Raw genomic sequence first — 26392 nt, forward strand, 5'->3', positions numbered from 1 at the left:
GTGTCCCTTATGTTGTTACAAACCTATATACATTTCTTTGTTTTAATAAACACGAATTAAGATATTTTGAGGAATGTTTGTAACAAAACCGATCAGAAGCCCCATAGACTTACATAGTATTACATTTTCCTACTATGGAAGGAAATTGGGGTCATGATCGGTTTGATTACAAACTTTACTTTCCTCAAAATATCTCCCCTGTGTTCATAAGAACCAAGAAACTTATAAAGGGTTTGTAAAAACATGAGAGTGATTAAAATATGACAGAATTTTCATTTTTGGGTGAACTATCCCTTTAACACCCGCTTTGGGAAAAGGATATTTATCGCTTTACAGAAAAAACTTTTTCAAACGGGTAAAAGTGATTACAGAAAAAATGACTTCCCAGATATTCTGATATAATTTTCCATCAACTTCCTCCTCGAACACAAATACTAAAGCGGGAAACCCCTCCCTAAATAGGAGAATTGCATCATCATTCAGTGAAAGATCAGTCACATTTGTGACTAACAGCTATTCATCATTCACATTCATTGAAAAAATACAAAGATAAAAATCACTATAGAAGAAAGAAACTATACAGGTTTAAAATTACCCATTGCTTTTAAAAGCAATGAATAATTTATGGGATGTGTGAATTATTTAGATTTTGTATGTATGCATGCATTTATATCGTATATTGATGCTGTAGTTCCTTTTAGGTTTTGTGAATGGTGTGAGACGACACAAATTCTTCTTCCTTTATTCATAAGGCAACATACGTTTGAATTACATAATTTTTTGCATATAAAGTTCCTGCAACCTGTCACAACTAGGAAATGTCTCTGAATTTCTGGTCAATAGCATCACACTAAACCACAATCAGATTTATTACCTTTTTAGTAATATTACTAAGTAAATGAATTTATTTTTAACCCTGGAGAACCCACATGGTCAAATTTGTTCAATAGAATAAATGGGTTTTTTGATTTTTTTTTTTTTTTGGGTTCTCCAGGGCTAAAATCCATAGCAACTTTCCCAAATTCCAATACTGCCACAACTATGGGGAAAGATTTGACAATGTCATGAAGTTTTATATATATATATATATATATATATATATATATATATATACATATATATTATGCGTCTCTAAATGTTAATGGTTAAAATAAAATGGCCACATTTAAAAGGTAAATCTAACAAAACTAACAAAACTGTACCTTTTCTGTCACTGGGGTTGTACCCTAAGTTTCCGTTTGGTTCCTTTACAGGAATACAAAACAGAATACAATTTTGGGTAGATTACCCTACCTTAAGGACCTACATTGTTAGAAAAAATTTGAAATATGTTCCCTAGCTGTCAGTGGGGCAGCACCCTTTAAAAAGGTAATTGTGTGGACCATTAGGGACAGATATGTAAACATTTAGTACCAATATGTAGCCTACCTTTGAAATACTAATATGTATTTTTGAGGTACTAATAAGCTATCTTTGGTCCCAGAATGTACTTTTGAGGTTCTAAAATGAAATCCTTAGGTGCAAAGCTGTACTTTTTGAAAGGGTACAGCCCCATTGACAGAAAAGGTACCTTTATTTCTGAGAATATATATATATATATATAGCCAATATGTGTGCTCTTCCTAGTGGTATATATATATATATATATATATATATATATATATATATATATATATATATATATAGGCTATATACACACACAAATATAAATATACGGCTTGAATGCACTGCAAGTCGCTTAGGACAAAAGCATCTGCCAAATGCATGACAGATAGCGCACAAATGAAAATGTTAATTGTGTATGTTGCATGCGCCAAAAGGAAGTCCTCCCCCCCTAAAAAAACCCATGGAGTGCGGAAGTACAACAGAAGTTCGTCACACAAAGGGCGCGTGAACGACATAACAGACCACACACAAAACAGCCATCCAGGTATTTTATCTTTAAAAATGTCTAATCAGTATTGTTGTCATGCATGATATATTGTATTTTAGCGTCTTGTTTGTTTATCCTTATTTGTGGATCAAAGCTGTTTCTAGCTAGCTAAGTTCAACTCTGATAGGTTTACTTTCGTTTTCCTCAACGTGGCTAGCAGGCGTTTCTCTTCTTTTTTTCACGAGGTTTAACTCTAACGTATAAATATTCACAGGATATTGTTATATACCTCTTACCAGCTGTACTCGTATGATTTCAGATTCATCTAAAATATATCTACCATGGCCACCGCGGAGCCGGTGTACAACTCGACTACAACGCAGGAGCCCAAAACCAGAAAATGCTTCACCGTTCCGTCGGAATATCTGAGCAAAATAAGATGCATAATTAAAGTGTTTGAAGTGGTAAGTGGCATGTTTGTTTAAAACTAAAAACCTAAAATCTTTTTTAAAAGGTCACTATCATCGTATTCGACTAACTTAAGTGGTTGGTCTGGTTTCACGATATTTAACCTTACAAAGACAAACTTAAGGTTAAGGTGAAACATGTAAACAATGATTATGGCGGATGCAGATAATAAAATGGAGCGCGGAATCCTGTTTGTTAACTTTTGTAAAGTTTTTTTTTTATATAAGTGGGCTTGAAATACTGCTGATGTTTGTTATTTATTCTCTAATTAGCTTTAATAAGTGAAAGCATGTTTCTGTATTGTCACACATGCTTTATAATGGACAAAAGTTAACACTTAGGTGCTTGTTGGTGAAGGCAACCTTTATTTGACTTTACTGCATTTTCAAAGAGGCTTGACTTTTAACATTGAAATCATGTTTGGTTAGGACTTTGTGTTCAAGTTAAAAATTCCCCTTCAACATGGTAGTTTTGGTGGGTGATCATCACATGCTGCATGGAGATGCTTTGTTTTCTGTAACTTAGTTTAAAAAAGACGCTTCTTGTTTAGTTTCTGGTAAGGGGTGTAGTCGAGGTGATTTCAGTTGTGATACTGTGCTAACCACTAACCTAGTGCTTTTTGTTTTATTTAAGGCGTTTATAAAACTTTCTTGTAAGACATAGTTTTATTTCCAAATAGGCTAACAAATTGTATTTATGGCACTATATAATAAGTGTTTTATCCTTACCTGTTTCCAAGTTATTTGTCAAATTAAGTATTGCTCGTAGTCATACCAAAGTAATTTTCAGTAGTGGTTAAAGAGATAAGCTTAGTTCACCGGAAAAAAGAAAGAAAATTCTGTCTTACTTGACTCCCCCTCAAGTTGTTACAAACATGTATACATTTCTTTGCTTTTTCTGCTCAACACAAATTAAGACTTTTTGAAGAATGTTTGTAAACTTGCAGATCTGGGGCACCATTGACTTCCATAACAGGAAAAACGAATCCTTTTGGAAGTGAATGGTGCCCCAGATCTCATTGGTTATTAACACTTGAGGGTAAGTAAATGATGACCGAATTTTAATTATTCAGTGAACTATCCCATTAAGAAATGGATGCAAAACCAAATGTAAATCATTGCAGCTTGTAGTGTCTGATCAATAATTTTGCACATTTGTAAGGCTGGGTATCGATTCAGATTTTCCAGATCGATTCAATTTCGATTCACAAGCTGTCAAATCGATTCGATTTCGATTCTCGATTCAATTTTCGATTCTGGTTCTCGGGGCAGTTTTTATACTTGATTCTCGATTCAACTCAATAAATATAGATTAAATACAAATACTATACTAATAAAAAGAACAGTGAACAGCAGGTTTCAAGTGGGTAATTAATTATTAAAATCGATGAAGCACCTGAAACCGCCATTTTAAGCACTGAATTAAAGAATGACAGGCTTGCATCTCGCTCCTTGGTAACCTCGCGCAAAGCAAAAAATAGGGTGACATCTAGTGAAGAAGACTAGTAATTCGATTAACGTTAATCTTTCGTTTAAAGTTTGCAGAAATAAATATGAAAGAAAAAAATCGATTCTGCTCTTTGAGAATCGATTCTGAATCGACCACATTTAAAAAAAAAACGTTTAATCGAAAAATCGATTTTTTTTGCCCAGCCCTACACATTTGTATATGAATCTATGTCTATAAGCTCAAAATAAGGTAATGGAGGGTAGTGCTGTCAAAGATTAATCGCATGCAAAATAAAAGTTTGTGTTTGCATGTGTTTCACGAGTTTACACATACATGAAATTACAATAAAGTCATTTGTATATATTAATTTATACGTATTTGGCGTGCTGTGCGAGGAGGGCTCTGAGCTCGGAACTTGAAACAAACCCAGTGTACCCCCCCTTTAATCACTGGGAAAAAGAACCAGCCGAAACCCGAAAGTGAGGTGATGGGGTGGTGGAGGGATGCTGTGAAACTCGTTGTGGGATATAAGTGAGAGACGGCTTTATACACCGGCTTCCTCTAGCACTGATTGGTTGATTACCAGAATGTGCGTTTCCCAGACTTTGTTAAAATAAAACTTTATTTAATGTGCTTTAACTTTAATGTGTTTAATGTGACATGCTGAACAATGTCAGGTGTAAGGAATGACTTGTCTGCTCTTTAAACTTTAAATGCAAGTTCAGTACAAATTCAATTACTGAGTCATTGTTAATGTTACAGTGTTCATGTTTAAAGAGTCAGATGGCTAAAATTAGTCGCATACGAAAAGCAAGAATTATTCAGTATTAGGAAAATCTTTTGAATGCATTGAATTTAGCTAATAATTACCACACGAAGGTCAGCATACAAATATACTCTTTATCAGTAAATCCCCTATAGGTCTTAGGTTTGGTCTCATGCCTTTCAGGAAATTAGATTTCATCAAGTGTTTTTTCCAGTAGTGCATTTTGGGAAAGTGCCAGTGGAGTTTTTTAAACCATGAACAAAGTGTTTTCCTCGTGATGCTCATTGAACAGTACTTTATTTAAATCAATTGACATTAGACACAACAATGCCTTTTCTAATATTTCTAAAATTCTCATGACTCAGTTGGTTGCCAAACAAAGTCCTGCTTAACACAGGTAAAGAACAATGTAAGCTATACTGTACTTATATTTAAATATTTAAAATATATATGACTCCCTTTGTTTTCAAATTATTGCTATCTGGCTGACAGTACTGTGTCCCCATTATACAAAAGTGAATACACAACTTGTGTCAAGCCCCTCTGGTCACATATTAGTTTATAATTTGGTTATTTTAGTTTAATCTGTTAATTAACAATATATATGCTTGCGAGTATGCTTCAAAATCACTTCCCGCAGGGATAAATAAAGTAGGGATGCACCGATACCGATACTGGTATCGGCCTCGATACCACGTTTTCTAAAGTACTCGTACTCGTTAAAAGTCCCCCGATACCTGGAATCGATACCACGGTCTGAGAAATGCCTATGTTTGAGCGGCGTGTAAAGGGTTAATGCCTCTTGTGTTGTCCAAAGAGGCAGAGTTTACAACAAACTGGAAAACTAGTCCTTTGTTTTTTTGTTAAATTATATGACTAAAGCTGTTACCTGTAAATTTAAATCATGTTTTTTTTTATTAAGTACTCTGTATCGGTATCGGCAAGTACTGAAATGCAAGTACTCGTACTTGTACTCGTATTCCAAAAAAGTGGTATCGGTGCATCCCTAAAATAAAGTAACTACCTAACTAATTAAAGCATAGATCTAGACTGCAGCTATATAATATGCTCAAAAAAAAAAAAAGATTTAAGGTACAGTTACAGTCAGATACGGTTCACACAACGCTGTACTAACAAAAAAATGCGAATGATATTTATTACATTTATCTAATGAAATAGAAAGCCGTGTCTTCTGGTGGTCTATAGACGCAGTGATGTGTTAGAAATTCCCTGCCATTAATTTCCCTTATGTTTAGTTTTACCAAGGACTTAAACTGGGGCACCTTGGTACTTCCCAGGTGAAACCTATCTAGATGGGAATTCGTAGGCTGGGCTCAATGCATAATAGGCATAATAAATTTCATGTCCTTACCTGTTTTCAAACTATTTTCAAAACAAGTATTACCCAAAGTCACGTTTAGTAGTGGTTATGATGTTAAAGCAAGAACCAAATGTAAATCTTAGCTGCTGTAGTGTCAAATCAGTGATTTTGCACTGAAATATATTTCAATATATAAAATATTCTGTATTTCCCTGTGCAATATTTCTTGTAATACTTCCATAGTGTCCAAGTGTACATTTCTTCTCTTTTTAAATTATTGCTATTTTTCCTTTTATTGCTCCTGCACTGTGCGTACGCACTATAGACTGTAAAAAATATAGACATAGTGTTCATAACATCACCCATAGGTTTGTGAAGCCAATAGTTGGCGGGGCCTGCATCACTATCTTGGCTTCGCATCAACGTGCATCACTCGCGTATAACCGAAAATATGCCAAATATGATTTATCTCATTACCTATCGATTACATGTTAATGCAAACTCGTGAAAGCACCTTTAAAAAATAATTTTCATGCATGGTTCTAAGAGTCACACGTTTTTTCAAGCAGCATGTGTGCGTTCTCAGTATTTGTGTGTAGTGTAAACTTTAAGGAGTTAACCCAGTTATTTAAAACACTTTCACCGGTTATGTATTTATGATTATTGCTCTTGTTAATTGTTTTTTATTAACAACACACACAGTCTGAAAAGTCATCCATTTTAAGACTTTGACCTGATGACTGTTTTTTTAAGACCGTTCCCCCACTCATAATAAATATAAAAAATGAGCCTGTTGGCCCTTTGGTGCCGAACCGGAATTAACCACTGAACAGCTGCTACGTCTTTCCGGGTTTTTAATGCAGGATTCTGAATGGTTTCTGTACGGTAGTGATAAGGTTCTGCTGCTTAGGCTGTAACAACAAGTTGTTTTGATAAAGTCAATGACCTCTTCCTTCCTACAAAGAATTTTTACTGCCTTGGTCAGATGAGATCTCTAGAGATATTGCTGCTATAACAGATCAGCCAACCATTTACATGCAAGTGCAGTCTAATAGTGTAGCTTGTTTAAGAACAAAAATACATATCTGGACTAATAAATATGTTTGTGCATTCATCAGAATAATGAAAAGCACACCAGATATAAAGACTTCTCTTAAGTTTAAAAGTGACGCATGTTTGCTTCAGAGAAGTAATACAGTATAAATAGTATTGCCTCTAAAGGGAAACGATACAGTCTCCTGAAACTGACTCATTACTGTAAGGACACTTTAACTAGTTTTTTACTTGCGACTTGTGATTTAAATGCTTGCGATATAACTGAATCAAAAGGAAAACAAGCAAACAACCATGTAATGGGTGTATCATTTGTTAAGTTTAAGCTGTTGGGAATTCCCAAGCATGAATAGGCTGGAGCTGTTTTTCTTTCGCTTTTGAATCCCTCACCGTGTGCCATAACCAGTCAACTTACTTCTTTTAATGAATTATGTTATTTTGCATCTTTGTGTTACAGAAAATATCTGAAATAATATTCTTGTAGCTCCATTTTGCATTAGCAATACAAAGGTCATGGGTTCGATCCCAAATTGCTAAAACGATGTATATATTATGCACTGTGTGTCAAATGGATAAATGTTATAGTCTAGAATACATGAAGGGTGAAACGTGACCACTTTCAATTTCTTTAGCATACAGGCTACTACAGGTATAAAAAACAAAACATTTAAACGCTGGCACCTGCTGGTTATGTGATGCATTGGGCTTTGTGTCTCCTCAGCTTCTCTCTTGTGTGGCGTTTGTGGTGGAGGAGGTCGTGTCCAACTGCTCATCGTGTGGGCCGCTCTACTTCTTCGAATTTGTCAGCTGCACAGCCTTCCTCTTCACACTGTTGCTCCTCGTCCTCCTGTCCACAACACTGCACGAAAGAGTCGGAATTAACAGCTGGCCAACTTTGGTAAGTACATACAAATATTCTTTTTTTGTTATGCATACACAATGTTTAAAGTTCTAAATGATATTAAAAAAATGGATATCTTTTAGGATTTTGGGTACACGATAGGCATCACAATCCTATTCCTACTTGCCAGTATTGTGTTTGCGGCAGGCAACAGTGGGTCAACCTTGGAACAAACCGCAGTGGTAAGATGCTCCATTTTGTTGAGATGACAACATAACTTAGACAAATGAGAGATTTATTTAGTTATTACGCACTGACTTCCTTTTTCAGTTAAAATGATATCACAACATCAAATAACACTGCATGTTCCAAAAAAGTTTGCCTTTAATATGTCTTGTACTCTGTGTTGTAGGCATTTGGGTTCCTTGCCACAGTGGCATACTTTGTTGACTTTGGTTTCCTTTATAAAGAGAAGGGCATCCCATGTCAAAAGAGGACCAGCCAACCTACAGACAGTACAGCCACGGCAATGCCAGAGAGTGAGAAACTTAATGCCAATGGAACTGATTAAAATGTTTTGGGGAAATGTTTTACCAACATTCGACTGGCTTTTTAAAAGCGTTTTTTAAAATACTGTTTTATCCCAAAGCACAAAGGCTGTAATATTTCATATCAACTTTTAGAGGACCACTTTGACCTTGTGCCTTGATTGTTTTTACTCTGTAAAAAGTCTTAATATTACATTTGAAATAGGAAATCCTTATCATTTTCTTTTTCGGACATTTTAAATGCTTTTATACACAAAGTTTTCCTTTTGTGATCATACATAAATCATCATGCCCCAACAACTTGCTTTCATTAAAGATATATGTTCATTTTTATGATTCAACAGTACATAAAGATACACTGTATTTCTTACAGAAATGCCCACTCTTGACTTATTTATTATGTATGCATTTTTCCCAAATAATATATTTTGATAAAAATTGGGATTTGACCATTACTTGTAATCGTTTAATGTTACAAAAGTATGGATAGACTATGGACAAGTAGTTGACATCATGAAAGACCAGCATTTTGTATATATTGAAAATTATATTTTTTGGGGTACAGGTAAATTTTGCACTGTATACACAACAATAAATGTATTTTACTGTAAAGATAGTTTGGTGAGCTTTTGTGAATGAGTTTGACAACAGGCTGATTAGGTTATTATGGCCCTATGATTATATATTTTTCTGTGCAAAAGGGATTTCAGGATTGAAAGCCAAAGATCTTTTTTATTAAAACATTCGTTTTTGTATTTCATGGAACTAGAATTGTATATTTTTTTCTTGTCTTATTCCGTGTAATCCTAGAAGATGAGATTTTGTTGTGTCTTTGATCTGTACATTATAAAGTAATAATTGAGAAGTGTTATGTTAAAATGAAAATGTAATGCCTTTTCCAAACAGATGTTAGTCTTAGGGGTGTGCGTAGGCCTAAGTGTGTGTAAATGCCCACAAATATGAACGGACTGCAATTTTTCCAAGACACTAAATTGGCTTGTGCTTTGACCTTCCTGTGCTAAAGAACTGACTGCTGTTTCCTGTGTTAAATATAAATTGTGAAAAATGATATATTGGTATTTTGTTTATACCCTTAAAATTTTGCTTATTCATCAGTGGAAAAAAAACTGACACACATGGAAGATTTAATTATTGGAAAGGACTAATGTTGGCAGCTGTAAAGACTAGTAGGTATGTTTATATAGCAGCATCTCTCTATATAATAAGACAATAAATAGATCCTGGGTTCCAAGTATCAGACTCCTGTTGTATTTCCTGTTCTGGAATATGACTTCTTAAACCGTTAAAGTTGTGTTTGCATTGTAAACAACAGTGTGGTTGAATAGTGAAATCACACGCACAGCTTGGTTTAAGACTGGGAAAATATGGAAATAAGAAAATGGTAGTGAGGGATTCTTGGAGATCTATAAAGAATTTATTTGTACATCACTGTGATTCTCATCATTTGATTATACACCCTACTGAAAAATCCAGCAAAGACTAGCTAGTTTAGGTGGCAGTAGCTGGTCTACGCTGGTTCTCCCAGCCTGGCAAAGCTGGTGGGTCAGCTGTCCTGGTCTTCCAGCCAAACCAGCTAAGTCCAGCTAGACTATCTTAAAAAGTGACCAAAACACAGCTAGAACAGCTTTCAGCAATACCAGCTAAAACCAAGCTGGGAGACCAGCTAACTAATGCTGGTCTTATTAGCTGGATTTTTTAGTAGGGCATGCTACACACTTTTTTTATTTATTCAAGCTCGTCAAATTCCTCGACATCACCTTATTCACGCACGCACACGCATAACATTGTGGGACATGAAGACAGCGAAGGATACATCTGTGCTTCCCTCAAAAATCGATCAGGACAAAGAAACTACATCAAACATCATATTCGGACGTGCCTTGATACTTTCTTGCATTGTAATACCTTTTATAGTGTTCGGACGCAGCCAGTGTATGAGAGTTGTAACTGCAAGACCGACTGGAGAACTCGAGTCGCCCACGCACGCGATATGTTGACGTCATATTCGTATCAGTCTGCGCAGCGCCGCATGCAATTGAACATGAGGAACACGCCTATTATTTATTGGGGGACCGAAAACTTTCTTTGGTTGATTTTTACCAAATCGTTACACAGCCGGATACATACAGGGGCGGAAACAACACTCTTAAAGGATGGACATGATAGCAGTGTCTCTGCAAAATACTGTGGTAAGTATCAAAGTTAGAACGGATCCAGTAACGTTACGGAATGGAGGAAAAAATATGTTTAGGATTTTTTAGATCAGTGTCCTAGCGTTGCAAAACAAAAACAAAAACCAGCACATATTTAGTCACATCCTTCACTGTCACGTAAAAACCATCATGAAGATCAAACACTGAAAAAAGTACAGAAAGGTTTTTTAGAATTTTTGGGCAGTTTTTGGTATGTATATTATGATGACTGTCATTGCGCCTTTTAAATTATTTTATAAAATAGTTTTCAATTTCATTGCTATAAATTACAGAAGACTTTTACTCAATAAACAATAAAAGTATTTATTATTTTCTCAACCAAACAGAACTGACGCATTCTACAAGCTTACGCTAGAGGTCGCTGCCTGCCACACTAAGCTGCAGTCGACACATTATTCTTGACATTTCAGTTATATTTCGCTTCTAAAGTCTTTTTTTTGTTTTGACCCTAAACAATAGTTTTGATCTCTACTTCTTATTTTATTTTCTTTATGAGGCATTTAGCAAATAAGTTTTATACTGTATTTTAGGTTTGTCTCTTAAGATGGGTGTTTAAAATATTTGAACATTTTAATTTATAGGACATGAAAATTAACAAGAAATTTATTATTTATGTATTTATTTACATTTACCAGCTACACCACGTAACAAAGACTCTTGACCAATTACCAGCCATGAATGTCCATCTTCTCAAAACACTATACTTTGTGAAAAGACGTTTTTGTGAAGTCTGGATCACTTTTGCTTTAATATACAAATGTGCAAGACGGTGCGTATATTTAACTTAAACTGATATGGTCATCATTTTTGAGTGTAGGCTACTTATGGTAAGTTAAGTCATTTTTATTAAAACAATATTAAAGCATAATTACCTGTCCTGTAGCATTTACCTGTCTCTTATAGCAGCACCTCCCCTTGAAGGAATCCTGGCATCATCTGCAGCGCGTGAAGGGGAGGGAGGGACGGGCGCGCGAGATGCGATCTCAGAGACACGCGTTGCACTTTACTTTCACTCATCTGCACATCGACATGAGGATGGAGCTCGACTCCTCGTGTACTCCTCATATCTGCTCAACAATCCGTTTTTAATTAGAAGCAGAGAAGCAACAATTTGTCTGGGATTATTTTCACGTTAAGGTGAGTGAAAGACTCTTTATTTCTCTCATTGCTCAGCGCTGAAGGAGCGCAGGTGCAACACACAAATGCTCTCGCTTATTTCGACTAAATGACTTTATTAACTAGTGACGATCTGTAAACTAAAGATGATAAGTTGTTAAGTAGTTGCCTATGGGTATATCATGTTTATGAAGTTGTTAAGGTGTCTATTAATGTATCGTTTATCTTGTGGCAGTATATGTTTTTGATTCATTTATGCCTACATTTAAACCCTGGATCAAATGCTATTAAGCAATATTGCGCTACATAGGTTGGCACCAAGGACAGATTTCTTTAAGAAAAAAAAAACAATTTCTTACAATGGTTTTGTTAAACTGTAAATCGTGCATACCAGTTACAAAATTATTTATTACGATAAAATATTTACAAGATGTGTTTAAAGTTATTTTAAAAGTACTGTACTTTTCTTTAAAATAGTTTTTTGTAGGCTACTGTTGCAGTCAACAGCTGATTAACCACCCACATGAAAAAGTAGGCTACTGTAGTATACTGTAGTGTTTATTATAGTAAATAGCAATATATTATGGTATTATTATACTTCGTTAATGTATTTCAGTAGTAAACATAGTAAATTGAAAAATTGTTGTAAATACTATAGTATACGTATATATTTACACCACACATACTTTAATATCAAGGTATTTTACTATAGTAAATAAAGAAGTACACTCCAGTATTTTCATGTGTGCATAAGGTGCGATCCCGTCAGTGTCCAGATGGGGGTGAACAATTAAAGAGAGTGATGCACAGCAGACCTTTATAAGTTTTATTTATACGTTTATATATAAGTTGTAAATAAATAAGTTTAGTATAAGTTATACCTGTACTTGTCTATGTACAGTAGTCACTTAAGGTTTAACATTTCTCTATAGGGAAATGTCGAAATGTATTCACAAGATCTTTACAAATAAAAGCCTAAGAAGAGGGATCATTATTACCTCCTACAGTATCATTTAAACAACATATGCATGTCTATTAAATATGTGCTGGCTTGGAGATCATAAAGAAATTCTGTTATTACGTTTTCCTTTACAATCTTTTGTTCACCTCTTTTCTTGAACATACACTGTAACAACTTGGTATTGCAACTTTAACATAACATAAAAATATATGTTAATTTGACAAAAATGCTGCATTTTTTTTTTACATTGTATGTTTAGCCTGCTATCTGTTTTCTAAACCTGTTTAGGAAGATGTCCCAATAGTCCTACATTTTCTTTATGTCTTTACTTACTGTTTCATGGGTGACTAGTGTGTCACAAGCATTTAATGTCTCTCCATTTCGAGAATGTATTACAGTACGTCCTATCTAATTAGCTACCTTCCTAAAAAATAATGAGCCATCATTTTCAATAGCTGCCCGCGGTCATGTCCTATTCTGGTGTAATCGAGAAGGCAGATGAGCTGATCACATTCAAGTGAATAATTGGTTTGTTGTAAATGAGTGAGAAGAGCTCAATGAGACGTCTGAGAGTCATCGCTGCTGTTTGTCAAATTATGCACAACGGTTTGGAAATTTCCCGCTGATATGGAGATATAACGTTAGTTTTCATATTGAGACGCTAATGAGTTCAGAAACAATCATGTCTGATAATCACACGTTTCTGTCATGTGTGACTATGATGTGCATGTTACTTAGACGTTCAAATCTCAAGAGGGGTGAGTGTGTGAACTGCTGTCATTGTGCCTCTGAGGGATGTGATTTAATTCAGGCTGTGCCTATTTTATTTGTCTCTTCGAAAAATCATAACTGAGATATAAAATTGTTTTTTACAGACTTTTTCCAATATTCTTTCATTTAGTTTCTCCTTTGTTTATATTGAAATTCTCCAGACATATTTTAGGAGAAACGTCTGAGGCAAAATTTGATACAGGATTTTTTAGTTTTTATTAATTTCTTAATAAAGTCTGATGGCAGAGCAGAGTAAGGTTTCCACCGGGGGAATGGAGATAAACCTAGGAAATCAAGTTGTTGTTTTCTACCACACTGCATGTGTTGCATGATTCAAATGCATTGTTTTTATTGCTTCCTGACAAAATCAAAATCGTGACAAAAGCATCGTTTCTGTCGCTAATATAAAAATAATCAAAGGCACCAGGCTTTGGAGAAGGCTTGTGGCCTCTACAAAGCAAAAATGATTAAGTACCCAGTGCCTGTTCCTACTGGGGACAAACAGAGCGGCCTTCACCTAACACATAGACTCTCATTCATCAACAGCGCTGATTTTGCATAGAGACCATTATGATGGGTTCAGAGGGAGTGCTTTGCATTAAACATATTACACATGGCACAAAAACTGCTTGTGGAGAGATAAGATAATTTTAGGGATCCAAACTGGTGAAGTGTGGTATCCAGTTTAGGCTCATGGGCTATACAGGATCTTGTTGATTTGAAAATGCTTAACAAGTGTGTTAAAGGGACATTCCACTTTTTTAAAAATATGCTCATTTTCTAGCTCCTCTAGAGTTAAACATTTGATTCTTACCGTTTTGAAATCCTTTCAGCCGATCTCCATGTCTGGCGCTAGCACTTTTAGCATAGCTTAGCATAATGCATTGAATCTGATTAGACCATTAGCATCGTGCTAAAAATAACCAAAGAGTTTTGATATTTGTCCTATTTAAAACTTGACTCTTCTGTAGTTACATCGTGTACTAAGACTGACAGAAAATTAAAAGTTGTGATTTTCTAGGCAGATATGGCTACTATACTCTCAAACTGGCGTAATAATCAAGGACTTTGCTGATGTAACATGGCTGCAGCAGACGTAGTGATATTACGCACTGCCCGAAAATAGTCCCCTTGGTTACTTTCAGTGGCAGGGGAATATTGTTGACTATATAAAGTGCTAGCGCCATAGCCGGAGATGAGCTGAATGGATTCCAAAACTGTAAGAATCAATGTTTAACTCTAGGGGAGCTGGAAAATGTTTTCAAAATAAGTGGAGTGTCCCTTTTAAGTTTTGTTCCCTATGTGCAATACTGTATAATTTAGGGGCTGTATTATAGTAAATTACGGGAATAAATTGTCAGTTTTTAGTGTTATTTATTAAGTCATAGTGGAATTAAACTTTGGTTCAGATGAAGCAAATGGATTTTAAGGCATAATGTGTTCCAGCTCAACTGGTAGAGCATTGCATTAGCAGCGCAAAGGTTGTGCAAAGGTTTGCAAAAAACAAACAAACTACAAATAAAAAAATATATCTTGAATGCACCATAGGGTGCTTTGGATGAAATGTAATTTACCTCAACATAAAAGTTCAACCCAATCTCACGGCAAGTCGTGTTATAGTAATAAGAATTTTGATTAATTTATTTGTGTTTGATGACACGAATTTCTGCTGTTTTTCGTGTCTCTGGGTACGAATGTCTTTTTCGTCCTTCCCAGCACGAATTTCTATCAATGGCTGTTCGTGTGTCTGTGGCATGAATTTCTTTATCATTTTATATTTTGTTTTCCATTGTCGCTTGGGGTTTGGGTTAGAATCACTTTCTGCGACTATAAGCCAAACCCCAACTCTAACCCAAACGCCAGACGAGAATAGTTTTAAAAGTGGACGAAAAACATGTAGAAACCAATGCAAAAAATTACATCCTAACGGACAATGATTTTAAAATAGGAAACAACGATGAAAAAAAATGACACGAAAAGAAAGTCGTGGCACCGACACGAACAGCCATTGATAAAAAATTGTGCTGGGAAGGACGAAAAAGACCTTCGTCTCCAGAGACACGAAAAACAGCGGAAATTCACGTCATACAACACGAATAAATGAATCAAAATGTTTCGTTACTATAACTCGTCTTGCCGCGAGACTGTGTTGCAACGTTATGTTATAATTTACTTCATCTCCAAATCTTTATACATTTCTTTCTTTTGTGGGGTTTTGTGAAACATCTCATTAAGGTTATGCAGTTTGGAACAACTGGCGAGATGTAATTACAATTAAATTTTGAGTTTTGGGTTGGGGTAAACCATCCCTTTAAAGCCAGTAAGTGGGGCAGTAAAAAGTAAGCCCTGAAGCAAGAATTCAATACATGTTGTCCTAATATTTTACCTCTATATATTAAAAAGACTACATTATATGTGTCGAGAGCTTTGTATAATCATGGCTTTAGACTATACTCTAAAAACAAACGGTGCTAAATAGCACTAAAAGTGTTTTTTTTTGCTCGTAATCATAGAGGAACCATTTTAAGTGCCATAGCACCGATAAAGTACCCGTGGAGCACCTGTGTAGAACCATAAGGTGCTATGTAGAACCATATATGGTGCTATAGTGGTGTTATATGTCCCCCGTATGGTTCTTCATAGGTGCTATATAGGACTAAAAATGGTTCCTCTGTGATTATGAGCCAAGAACCACTTTTAGTGCTATTTAGCACCGTTTGTTTTTAGAGTGTACAGAAGAACCTGTTGGAGTCTTGAAGAGATTTTGGGGGTTATATGCATTCAGACAGCCCACTGTGGCAGTGCCCTCCCGGTTTAACATGAGGATGCAAGGGAAGGGGTTTGTCAGGAGAAAAAAAATGACTTTTGTTTACACTGTACTGTCGACGCACACGTTTTATTTTAAAGCGCATGCATTTTTGTTAATGTAAAACTGTCAGTTGTGCTGTGCAGATTTTTGATGAAACATCTAAATAAATAAATAAATCACAGATACAGCTTGGTGCTGTTAGCTGTCAGAGCGAGCAATACGTTTATTAGACTGAGCACTGATGCAAATGAACAACTTCCTGCTTATCCATTCCCACGCTAGCGCTGATACAATGTTTCCTTTTCTTTAATTGTTTATCAACTTCAGTCTTGATATTTTTACTGTATAACAAGCCTGCAAACTGTGTTGTTGCCAGGTAATGGCTTGTAAAATACCAATCCAGGGAAATATCTACAAAAGCAGTTAACCATTCAGAAGTGCATGCGTGCCATCTGTTTACCTTGGCAGTTTCGCATGTGAATGCGAAAGGCATTTTTTTAAATCTCTAAAAGTTGTTCTGGAAAACTGTCTGCTGAATCGCCTTAATGAAATACTCACCTAAAAATAAACATGGGGGTTTGACCCATAAGGTTCTAAGGGGTCCCCAAAAAGTTCAGAGAAAAAAGACAAAGAAACACTGTAAAATCTACTATAGAGCCAATTATTTAAAACAATATGGTGTCTTTATAATATCTTAATTACTATTTATCTAATAGAGTTGAAAAAAATTGTAAGGTTCATTATACTTGGGGGTCCTTGCCATCATAAAGTTTGAAAACCCCTGCATAAGGTATTCATTTGTGTGTTCTCTGGTTTCAAACCCATATGCTTTTGTGCAGCTAATGCAATGCTTCACCACTGAGCTATACAGAATCACCTAAGAATTAATAATGCATTTCTTTTCTTATTAGCTTTAAAGGATTAGTTTAACTCCTGATGTTAATAATGAAACCCAGCACCTGTGCACTAAGCTGGTAAAAAATCATGCTATAGTTTGACGAACTGATAACTGAGCCAGCAGGATACTGTAGCAGAAAATGGGGGATTTCTTCAGAAATCCACCTTGTTTTTTTCTGTGCTGCTTCCACCCTCCAAGAAATCTGTGATGCATGAGAGAACACTCTGTGTGTCTCTTGTCTGTGGTTGCTTTAACAAGCAGGATGCTGTACAGTTGACACATCCACCAGTTAGAAAGAAGAACATCATTCCAGGAAAAAGAATGGAAGTGTGGTGGACAGCATCTCTTTCCATTATTACACAGCTTGTCTCAGGGGGTTCCTCTAAATCTCATTCATTTCAGTGGAGGGAAGGATTTCATGCCACAGCACTGAACTCTATCTGTGTGAGTTTTGTTTTGTGACTCACACTTCAATGGATACAGATAAAGAAGAGACACTGTAACCTCTCTATGTATATTATATAATATACATATATATTGTTTTGGTCTTGTATATAAGCATTCATATTTGTGTTGTCTACACTCTCAGATAAAAGTACAAAGTTGTCACTGGATGTTACCTTTAAAAAACACATTTGTACCTATACTAGTGTATGAGTGTATACTAGTACCTTAAAGTTACATATCTGAACCAAAGTGGTATATTTTAGGACCTTCTTTAAATTGTACCGTCCCAGTGACAGTTTTTGTACCTATAGCAGGGTTTCTCGCAGCACTTTTCAGTTCGGGCGGCCCACCTAAGCTGGGATACCCTACCACCTTAACAAGGTCGTCCAAAAAAAAACAATTCGCTGCACAAAAGGCCATCAAGTGCATCTCGGAGAATAGCGTGGATGCGTTCACACTGCGAGCGGGCACGCGACACATGGCCGAAATGAGAGAAAGACATGGTCCGTCAATGTCTGGAGGATAACTAGCCTGTTGATAAAAAAAATGTAATTCATTAATAATCTAGTATTTGTTAATTTTCTGTCATAGTTTCTCCAAAATTGAGTTTTATTTGAGTGTTTTAAATAAAAATATTTTCATCATGATGCGTACGCCCCGCCCCTTTGATTGCCACGCCCCCGGCCCGCCCACCTGCACAACCCTACCACCTTAACTAACAAATTTTCTGCGGGAAACCCTGTATAGGATTCAAATCCATTTACTTAGTGTTGCTGGCACTAAGATAAATAATGTTTAACATTTCTTTTATCTGTGATAATACTTAGTATTATCTTTATCTTATTTACTTTATCTTATTTACATCATTCAAAAAATTGTTTCAGAGATTTAAACATTACTTTATTTATACTTTTGTATTTATTGTACAGTTAAGAGAGGACAACAAATGATTTACTCAGTGTATCAGAGTTCAGTGCGTCAACTGCTTGTTGACAGTTGTAACAAAGCTATTACATTTTGATGAAGGATAATAAGAACAAAACAATTTTGCTTTTAAAATAATGTGCACTGATGAACTGTGTACGAAAAGACATTTATAGAGAATGTATAAATAATGCCAAATAACGTCTTTAAATAATGCCATAGGGTACCAATAAAATCAATAAATTAAACTTTAATGGAGTTGGAATGGCACTTTCTACTGTCAGAGCGCTGTCAGAAATGAGATAATCAACAATCGAGCAGGACCCCAAGGGCGTGATGGAGAAGACATTAAAGACATATTTTACCCAAAAATGAAAATTCTGTCATCATTTACCCTTAAGTTGTTCAAAACTGTATAAATGTCTCTGTTTTGCTGAACATAGAGGGAGATATTGTAATCGAGCAGGAAACAGGAGCACCATTAACTTCCATTTTAGGAAAGAAAAATACTATGGAAGTCAATTGTGCTTAAAGGAAAACACCACCTTGTTTTATATTTTACTACGTTCTTACCTCAACTTGGATGAATAAATACATACCTATCTTTTTTTAATGTGTGCCCTTAATCTTTGTACAGCGTGTCATGAATGTGTTAGCATCTAGCCTAGCCCCATTCATTCCTTAGGATCCAAACAGGGATGAATTTAGAAGCCACCAAACACTTCCATGTTTTCCTTATTTAAAGACTGTTAAATATGTAGTTACACAAGTAAGTATGGTGACTCCCCCTCTCGCTCAAACTTCCGTCAATATAACTGCGCCCGAGGTTGAAGTGCCGCAAACTAAGTGCTTTTCCGCCATACAATATAGTTCTCATTTTTTATCCACTTAAAAAATGCCACGTTTTATTTTGTGCCACCATACTTACTCGTGTACCTACTCATGTAAATAGGGAAAACATGGAAGTGTTTGGTGGCTTGCAAATTCATCCATGTTTGGATCCTAAGGAATGAATGGGGCTAGGCTAAATGCTAGCACTTTCACGACACGCTGTACAAAGATTAAGTGCACGCACTGAAAAAAGATAGTTATGTATTCATTCGTCTAAATTGAGGTAAGAACATAGCAAAATATTGAAAAACTGTGGTGTTTTCCTTTAAAAAACAGGTTACAAGCATTGCTCAGAATACCTTCCTTTGTGTTCAGCAGTATAAAGAAATGTATACAGGTTTGTAACAACATGAGGGCGAGTAAATGAAGACAGAATGTTCATTTTTGGGTGAACTATCCCTTTAAGGCTACAGGCTTCTGTGGAGGTCACGTCTTGTTGACATCATGTTGCATATTTCCAGAAAAACACTTGATTTATGCACCCGGGGCTTTCTGTTATTATATTTTTGTTGCCGTTCATTAGATTGCATTGATTTACAATGTTTACAGTCTGAGCCTGCATCAGTGGTTAGATCAGCTCAAGTGTTATGAATGGCAGTAATTTATTCAGATTTCGCACTGATGAGCGCCTAGAATCGCGTTTCTCTCGCAAACGTCACGAGTGTCTATATGAGGAGGCTCGGCGAGCATGATTACCAGACAGAAATAGAGGTGAAACTGGCAGTTAAAAACACTCATGAAGGAAAAATAGCAACCAGATGATGAAAGACTTGTTATGTATGTGTGCTGTCGCTGTTGAAAGGTGCATCAGCCAGTGAAATTTGCGCACACACACAGAGCGAGAGAGATACAGAGAGACTCACATCCATATTATCGCTGCTGACCTATAATGTATGAGGCTGTCACCTGTCAAAGCCGTACAGTGGGTGTGATGGATGACATTTCATTGGCTGAAAATGATCCTTTGATTGAGTTGTTCTCATTCACAATGTAACTCTCATAGGTCATACCCGTCATCTAAATCTGCTTTCGGTAGGATTATAGGTCTGCGTGAGGCACTGACACAATATTGTATTATTCAATCAGGGTTAAGTAGCTCGAACTATCAAAATGCGTAAATGTAAAACGTAAACAGCAATTTGTTTTCTAACATTAGTGGTGTGTGCATGGACGAAGTTTACTTTTGCACTGTGGACGAACCCCAAACCCTGCATTGTCAGAAAAAAATGTACCCCAGCTGTCAAAATAAACAGTTTTACACCTAAAGAGTTCATATTAGTACCTCAGAGGTACATACTGTATTGATTTTGCCAAGTGAGAGATGTCCTCATGGCAACATATTTATAAATAAAACCTAAACTCAAGGAAAATGGTAAGTGAAAAACAATGGTCTAGAAGCAACTAATCCTGGTTGTAAGCTTAAACTTGAAATCTGATTGGTTGATTGAAATGCTGTCCCAGGGTCATCGTACAGTAATGCTGCCCTGAGCTCATCAACCACTTGGGAAAATCAGGATAGCCTTGGTACCAAATATATACATATACCTGAGAGGACATATTAGGACTTTTTGAAATGGTACTGGCCCATTGAAAGCTGGGGTACATATTTTGAAAAAAAATTCTAATACTCTTTAAACGTATGCACATAACTTTGCACGCATGAATGACACCCTAAATCTCATAGGCCTACAAAATCTCCTGTTAGTAGGGGATTGAATGTATGATTTTCCCCTGGCAGAAGATGAAAGAAATGAAAAAAATCTGAGCCATGTCTAGAGACCAGAATATAAGTGAGACGGGGTGGCTTGACTTGATCCAGCACCTGGGGCAAACTTTTTAAAGTGAAAAGGTATAAATATGTAACGTCTCTTTTTTTCTCTCTCAGCACAATTCTCCTAAAACATGAGTGACATCTACGAGTCTGCAGCCAATTCTCTGGGCTTGTTCAGCAGCCCTTGCCTGACCAAAGTGGAGCTTCGTGTAACCTGCAAAGGGATTTCAGATAGGGATGCCCTCTCTAAACCTGATCCGTGTGTGGTCATCAAAATGCAGTCCCATGGCCAGTGGCTGGAGGTGGGTTCGGTTTTATGACTTTTAAAGTACACCTATTTCATTGATTAAAACCACGTTATTTTGTGTATTATGTGTTTGTGTGGTTTATGGTAAAAAAAACACATTATTTTCCTCATACCGTACATTTTCGTAGCTCCGGATTTCACTTTCTTACTGAAACGCACACAATTGAAAAGCTCTGTTTCCCTGATAAGCCAGCTAATCTGTACGTTATGATTGGCCTGAATACCTCTGACGTCAGCCAGAAATGTGACACTCCTTATGTCTTGCCTTAAACTTCAATTCATCGACTGGCTGCTTGAGGGTGTCTCCAAAAGGGAGTCAATTCCCATAGACACCCATGTTAAAATGCCCAACTTTACAGCAGAAAATAATATGTTTACAGCCTGGCACAAAAAGTGTTTTTGGTCTGTACAGCTAATTTTGCCCTCAATGACAACTGTGAGGAGGTGAATTTCTTTGAAACTCATCCGTTTAAATTATATTAAGCTTTAAAGTTCTGCATAATTAAGGGCGTGGCTACTTGAGTGACGGGTGAACTGCCACTGCTGTCACTACCGTCAAGCTAGGCGGTGTGGTTTCAGCAACCACCCACCCCAGCTTTACCCACGGCCCGCCTCTTTACCCATTTTCGGTTATCCGCGAGTGATGCGCGGCCAAGATGGCGATGGCAGGCTCTGCCCGCTTTTGGCATCAAAAAAGCTCTTCACAAACCATCACGAGCACTACGTCCATACATTCAATGGTTAATACTATTAATACTAGTGCTATTAAAAGTAAATACTGTTTTAACTTTTAACAAGTGCTTAAGGCACTTTACAAAGGATAAACATAATAGTACATCTAAACAAAACAAGCTAATAACAAAAGCTATTTACAGGCACAGTAATATAATTGAAGATTCAGTGGGCAAACAGTAGTGAATAAATATTTACATATATAAAGACTAATTCAATACCATAACAACTGAACAGCTAATAGGAAATATTACTGTGTAGTGTGTACATGATGCATCTGTTTACTTGGGCTAGTCTTAATGTTCGCCTATACCAATAGTAAAACCAAGCATGTGCCTTTAGCTTTCTTAGGCCAATTACAACCCTTATGAAAAATGACCATGGTTTAAGAACAAAAAAATGTCACTGGGGCAGTACCCTTTAAAAAGCTCCTAATATGCACCATTTAGGTACAGATATGTATAGGTTTGGTACCAATAGCCGTTTCTCAAACAAAAGTCTGCTTCCTCTGGAGGTCGCATATGCAGGTTGCATACGTCATCAAGCCTGGTTTATTTCAGTTAGCTTAGCATTACATTCACAAGTCATAAGCATATTATAGCTAATAGTCAACTTTATAATTGTTCATAGTCTGAAATAGGTATTAATATGGACTATTTGGGACTAATATGTACTTCTTATGTACTAATATTATCTATTTAGATACGACAGTGTAGGGGAGAGTGGGGCACAACATAACGCTTTTTGGTTTTGGCTCAATCATTCAAAAAATATTTGAGTTTGATTAATTATATTTTTACACAAGCAACACACACATCTCTGCTACAAATGAACATTTGAAGTTTGTTTCTATTGCTTACCATTCTTGGACAATTACACAAAACGTGACAGAAGTGCAAACGTTACAACTTACCCCATAGGTGGGGTTAATTGTAACAGGCAGGGGGTTAGTTGTAACACTTGCTAAAAATTAAGTTTGCAGGCAAATATTTCAATACTATTTTGTCTATATACTTGAAGTGGATATTGTTTTTATATCTGTCTATAATAGACAGGTATCCACACTGTATTCATTCATCCAGCCCTTTTCTAACAATAGTTCAATTATAAATGGATACAAATGTCTAAATATGTGAGAAAACGCAGCACAATTATGGCAAACATTTTTTTATATGTGACCCAGTCTGTAAAAACCATAATACAGTTTCAAAATCAAATTCTGAGATAATGAGCATCAAAGTATGATTTTAGCCATTCATTTCATTATGATTTCAATCTTTGACGTGACCTTATTCAATCAATATTAAAGATATGTACAAAAATAAATTTGACACACATTTTTTGATAAGACAGGCACATTTATTTTGTTGGCAGCCAGCAATCATTCGTGTTTAGCCTATTTAAAACAACGGCAAAAATTACGCTAACGTAAGCAGTAATACAGCGTTACATTTAACCCCGCTGGGTCAAAATATTTTCAAGCCCACCAAAAAAGTTGCTAAGAGCTGCAAACATATTCTAAAACGATGCTATGTTTTAGTCAACAAGACACTGATTAACAGGGACGTGCACAGGGGGGTTGCTCAGGTTGCCCGGGCAACTGCCCATATGCCCTTCTCGACTCAAGTTGCCCTTCCGAGGTGGAAATTTTTTTTTACTTTTACTTCGTTTACACTATGCAGCGTTCCTTCGTTACTGTATTTTAATTAATGACGAAATTTGTATTTTATTTTTAAATTGCTATCTTGTGTTTCTGGCGCATTCGCGAATTAATGACTCGTTTGAGTCGATTCCTTACAAAGTTTTGCAAATAAACGAGTCTTTTGAATCGATTCTTTACAAAGCGAATGGGCCAAACGTTTAAATTGGTTCGCGAATCAGTTTGAATGAATTGTTCAGATCGCTGCAAAAACGGAATCGTCCGAAGCTGTTTTACTCGTAACCTATGTAGAAACACGCATAATATAACTATTTTTGGGTGACGTGGAAATGAATTTACCAATCTTTTAACTAAAAGCAAAACTTCACACATGTACCCACGCGACCTGTTCGTCGTCAGACAACCTCCAGAAGCATTGTAGCACAGATTAAAGAAAATCCATCGATGATTGACATCTGATTCGCTGTATACTGTACTGTATATGATGTAAGTGATTCTCACAAAACACACGTGACATGACAACGTAAAAAAACATGAGTTTTGTCTAAAATAATTTTTATGTAAGTGTAAACTGTCAATGTCCTCAGACCATCTTAGGAGATTTATAACTTTATACATATGCAAAACTGTTGTCAGTTTACTTGTCTGATATTTCAGCTATAAGCTTCAACATTGAGACTAGAGTTAATTTGTTAATTTGAAATGCTTGTCTAATCTGTGTTTGTATTCTTTTTTCTGTACTGTTTGTGTATGTTGCAGTTTTACACATACTGTAGAAGTGCCCTTCATAAGCATTCTTCTGTTTGTTGTGGAGTCAAGAAATGTCTAAACATTAAAAGATGAACATGAGACAAAAGTACAGAATCTGTCACATTATTATTTTTTTAATGGTCACTGAGCTGTGTCCTGATTGTTTACACATGAAAAGCATAAAATGTGTAGGATCAGTTTGATTCACGTATGTGCATTTGTGTACAACATACATAAGTCAGCATTTAATGCTGTTGTTCTTTGTTGTTAAAGCATGTATGTGTTGAAACATAAACAAAGGTTAATAAAATGTGACATTCTAAACTTCTGACATACTGATACTTATCTTACCAATTTCTGGTCTCCACAGCAAACAGAAAAATCTTGTCTTTACAGTTCTGATACTTATGGAGGGCCCTGTATGTGTGTGTGTGTGTGTGTGTGTGTGTGTGTGTGTGTGTGTGTGTGCGTGCGTGCGTGCGTGCGTGCGTGCGTGCGTGCGTGCGTGTGTGTGTGCGTGTGTGTGCGTGTGTTTGCGCGTGTATATCTAGATTTATTTTTTCATGAGTAACTAGTAACTCGCTACTTGAGTATTATTTTCATTGCATACTTTTTACTTCTACTTGAGTAATTATTTATTTAGTTACTTGTACTTTTACTTGAGTAAAGTTTTTGGCTACTCTTTCCACCTCTGTTAAAATCTTCATGAATCTAGGCTGAGTTTGCCACGTTTAAGCCTAAATAATCAGACAGATAGCAGCTAGCTACAGCTTGCAGACAAGCAGCCTAGGCTACAATTTTTTTGGTAGGCATTAGGCAAACATGTTTGCTGATTTTAATAAAGACCCTGTTATTCTCAATCCTTCATATAGGCCGTGTTTAAAAAAATATTTAGGGGGGGGGGTGCCCTTTATTTAGGTCAGAGCAACTGCCCCTAAAAATTCCTGTGCACGTCCCTGCTGATTAATATAACATACTATTGGATTTGGTATCTTACACACCCAACTTAGAAACCGAAAAAAACATATTATGAAAAAATTTACTTACACGCCACCAAAACACTCGTTCATCAATAACTCTCTGGAAAAACATTATACATTTCCAATAATTTGCAGGAGACTTTTGGCAGCGTAAAAAAAACGGAAATACAAAATGCCCAACCTTGTGCAACAATGTGAACAGTCCGTGTTACAACTAACCCCGCGTTAGTTTTTGCCCCGCGCACCCCTACTTATTGAAAGGGCACTGCCCCAGTGACAGCTATGGACCATTTTTGACCATTTTTTCCCGACAGTGCATGGTAAACACAATTTTTTTTGTATGTAGTAAAAACATGGTTTCATGTCATCAATATGCAAATAAACAAGGTTACTACACTTTTACTGCAATACATCCATGGTTAACTTTCATGAGGGAATGTTTTGCCTCATAATCTGCCACTTTAGTGCAGTTAAACTGCATGAGGTGCTTGAATAGTTTGTGTCAAATGTTTTCCTGTTGCGTCTCCATCTGTGTGTCTGATCTCTGACTGTTTCCCTAAACTGGAGGTGTTTCAATCTAATAGGCTGTTAGATCAGGTTGGGTTAAGTAAAGGGAACTGTGCTGAGGGCACGGGGGACAGACATCACCTCAGTCTGGTGGGAGTATGTATATATGCGGATGTGGATGTGTGTGAATGACAGAAGGCAAAGGCATATGTTCACTGAGAACTGAGCTCCCTGTCAGGTTATGAAAGCTTTGGCAGCTCACCAGCAGGATGCTGTTCTCACCAGTCTCTCTATCCACACTCCTCATTAGCCATT

General features: G+C 36.3%; 2 protein-coding genes across 2 annotated transcripts in view; both read left to right on the forward strand.

Annotated features, from left to right (window-relative positions):
• Positions 1–1787: 1787 nt before the first annotated feature.
• cmtm6 (CKLF-like MARVEL transmembrane domain containing 6) lies at positions 1788–9572 on the forward strand. Its single transcript, XM_065298597.1, has 5 exons — positions 1788–1930; positions 2193–2337; positions 7652–7828; positions 7915–8013; positions 8184–9572. The coding sequence occupies exons 2-5, from the start codon at positions 2215–2217 to the stop codon at positions 8340–8342; spliced, it is 558 nt and encodes a 185-aa protein (XP_065154669.1). The 5' UTR covers positions 1788–1930; positions 2193–2214; the 3' UTR covers positions 8343–9572.
• Positions 9573–11493: 1921 nt separating this feature from the next.
• The window catches only part of cpne4a (copine IVa), a 79454-nt gene continuing 64555 nt past the window's right edge, over positions 11494–26392 (forward strand). Inside the window, exons 1-2 of the mRNA XM_065298596.2 lie at positions 11494–11690; positions 21256–21443. Of these exons, the coding sequence (XP_065154668.1) occupies positions 21273–21443 (171 nt within the window). The 5' untranslated portion in view covers positions 11494–11690; positions 21256–21272. The remainder of the gene's footprint in view (positions 11691–21255; positions 21444–26392) is intronic.

Source organism: Paramisgurnus dabryanus, chromosome 13, assembly GCF_030506205.2.
Source record: "Paramisgurnus dabryanus chromosome 13, PD_genome_1.1, whole genome shotgun sequence".
Taxonomy (NCBI): Eukaryota; Metazoa; Chordata; class Actinopteri; order Cypriniformes; family Cobitidae; genus Paramisgurnus; species Paramisgurnus dabryanus.

What these genes read in the sequence shown, in the direction of transcription:
- cmtm6 (XM_065298597.1), top strand. Translation starts at nt 2,215, where the DNA reads ATGGCCACCGCGGAGCCGGTGTACAACTCGACTACAACGCAGGAGCCC. An exon ending in TAATTAAAGTGTTTGAAGTG is followed by an intron (nt 2,338 to 7,651) that starts GTAAGTGGCATG and finishes GTGTCTCCTCAG; the next exon opens with CTTCTCTCTTGTGTGGCGTT. An exon ending in CCTTGGAACAAACCGCAGTG is followed by an intron (nt 8,014 to 8,183) that starts GTAAGATGCTCC and finishes TCTGTGTTGTAG; the next exon opens with GCATTTGGGTTCCTTGCCAC.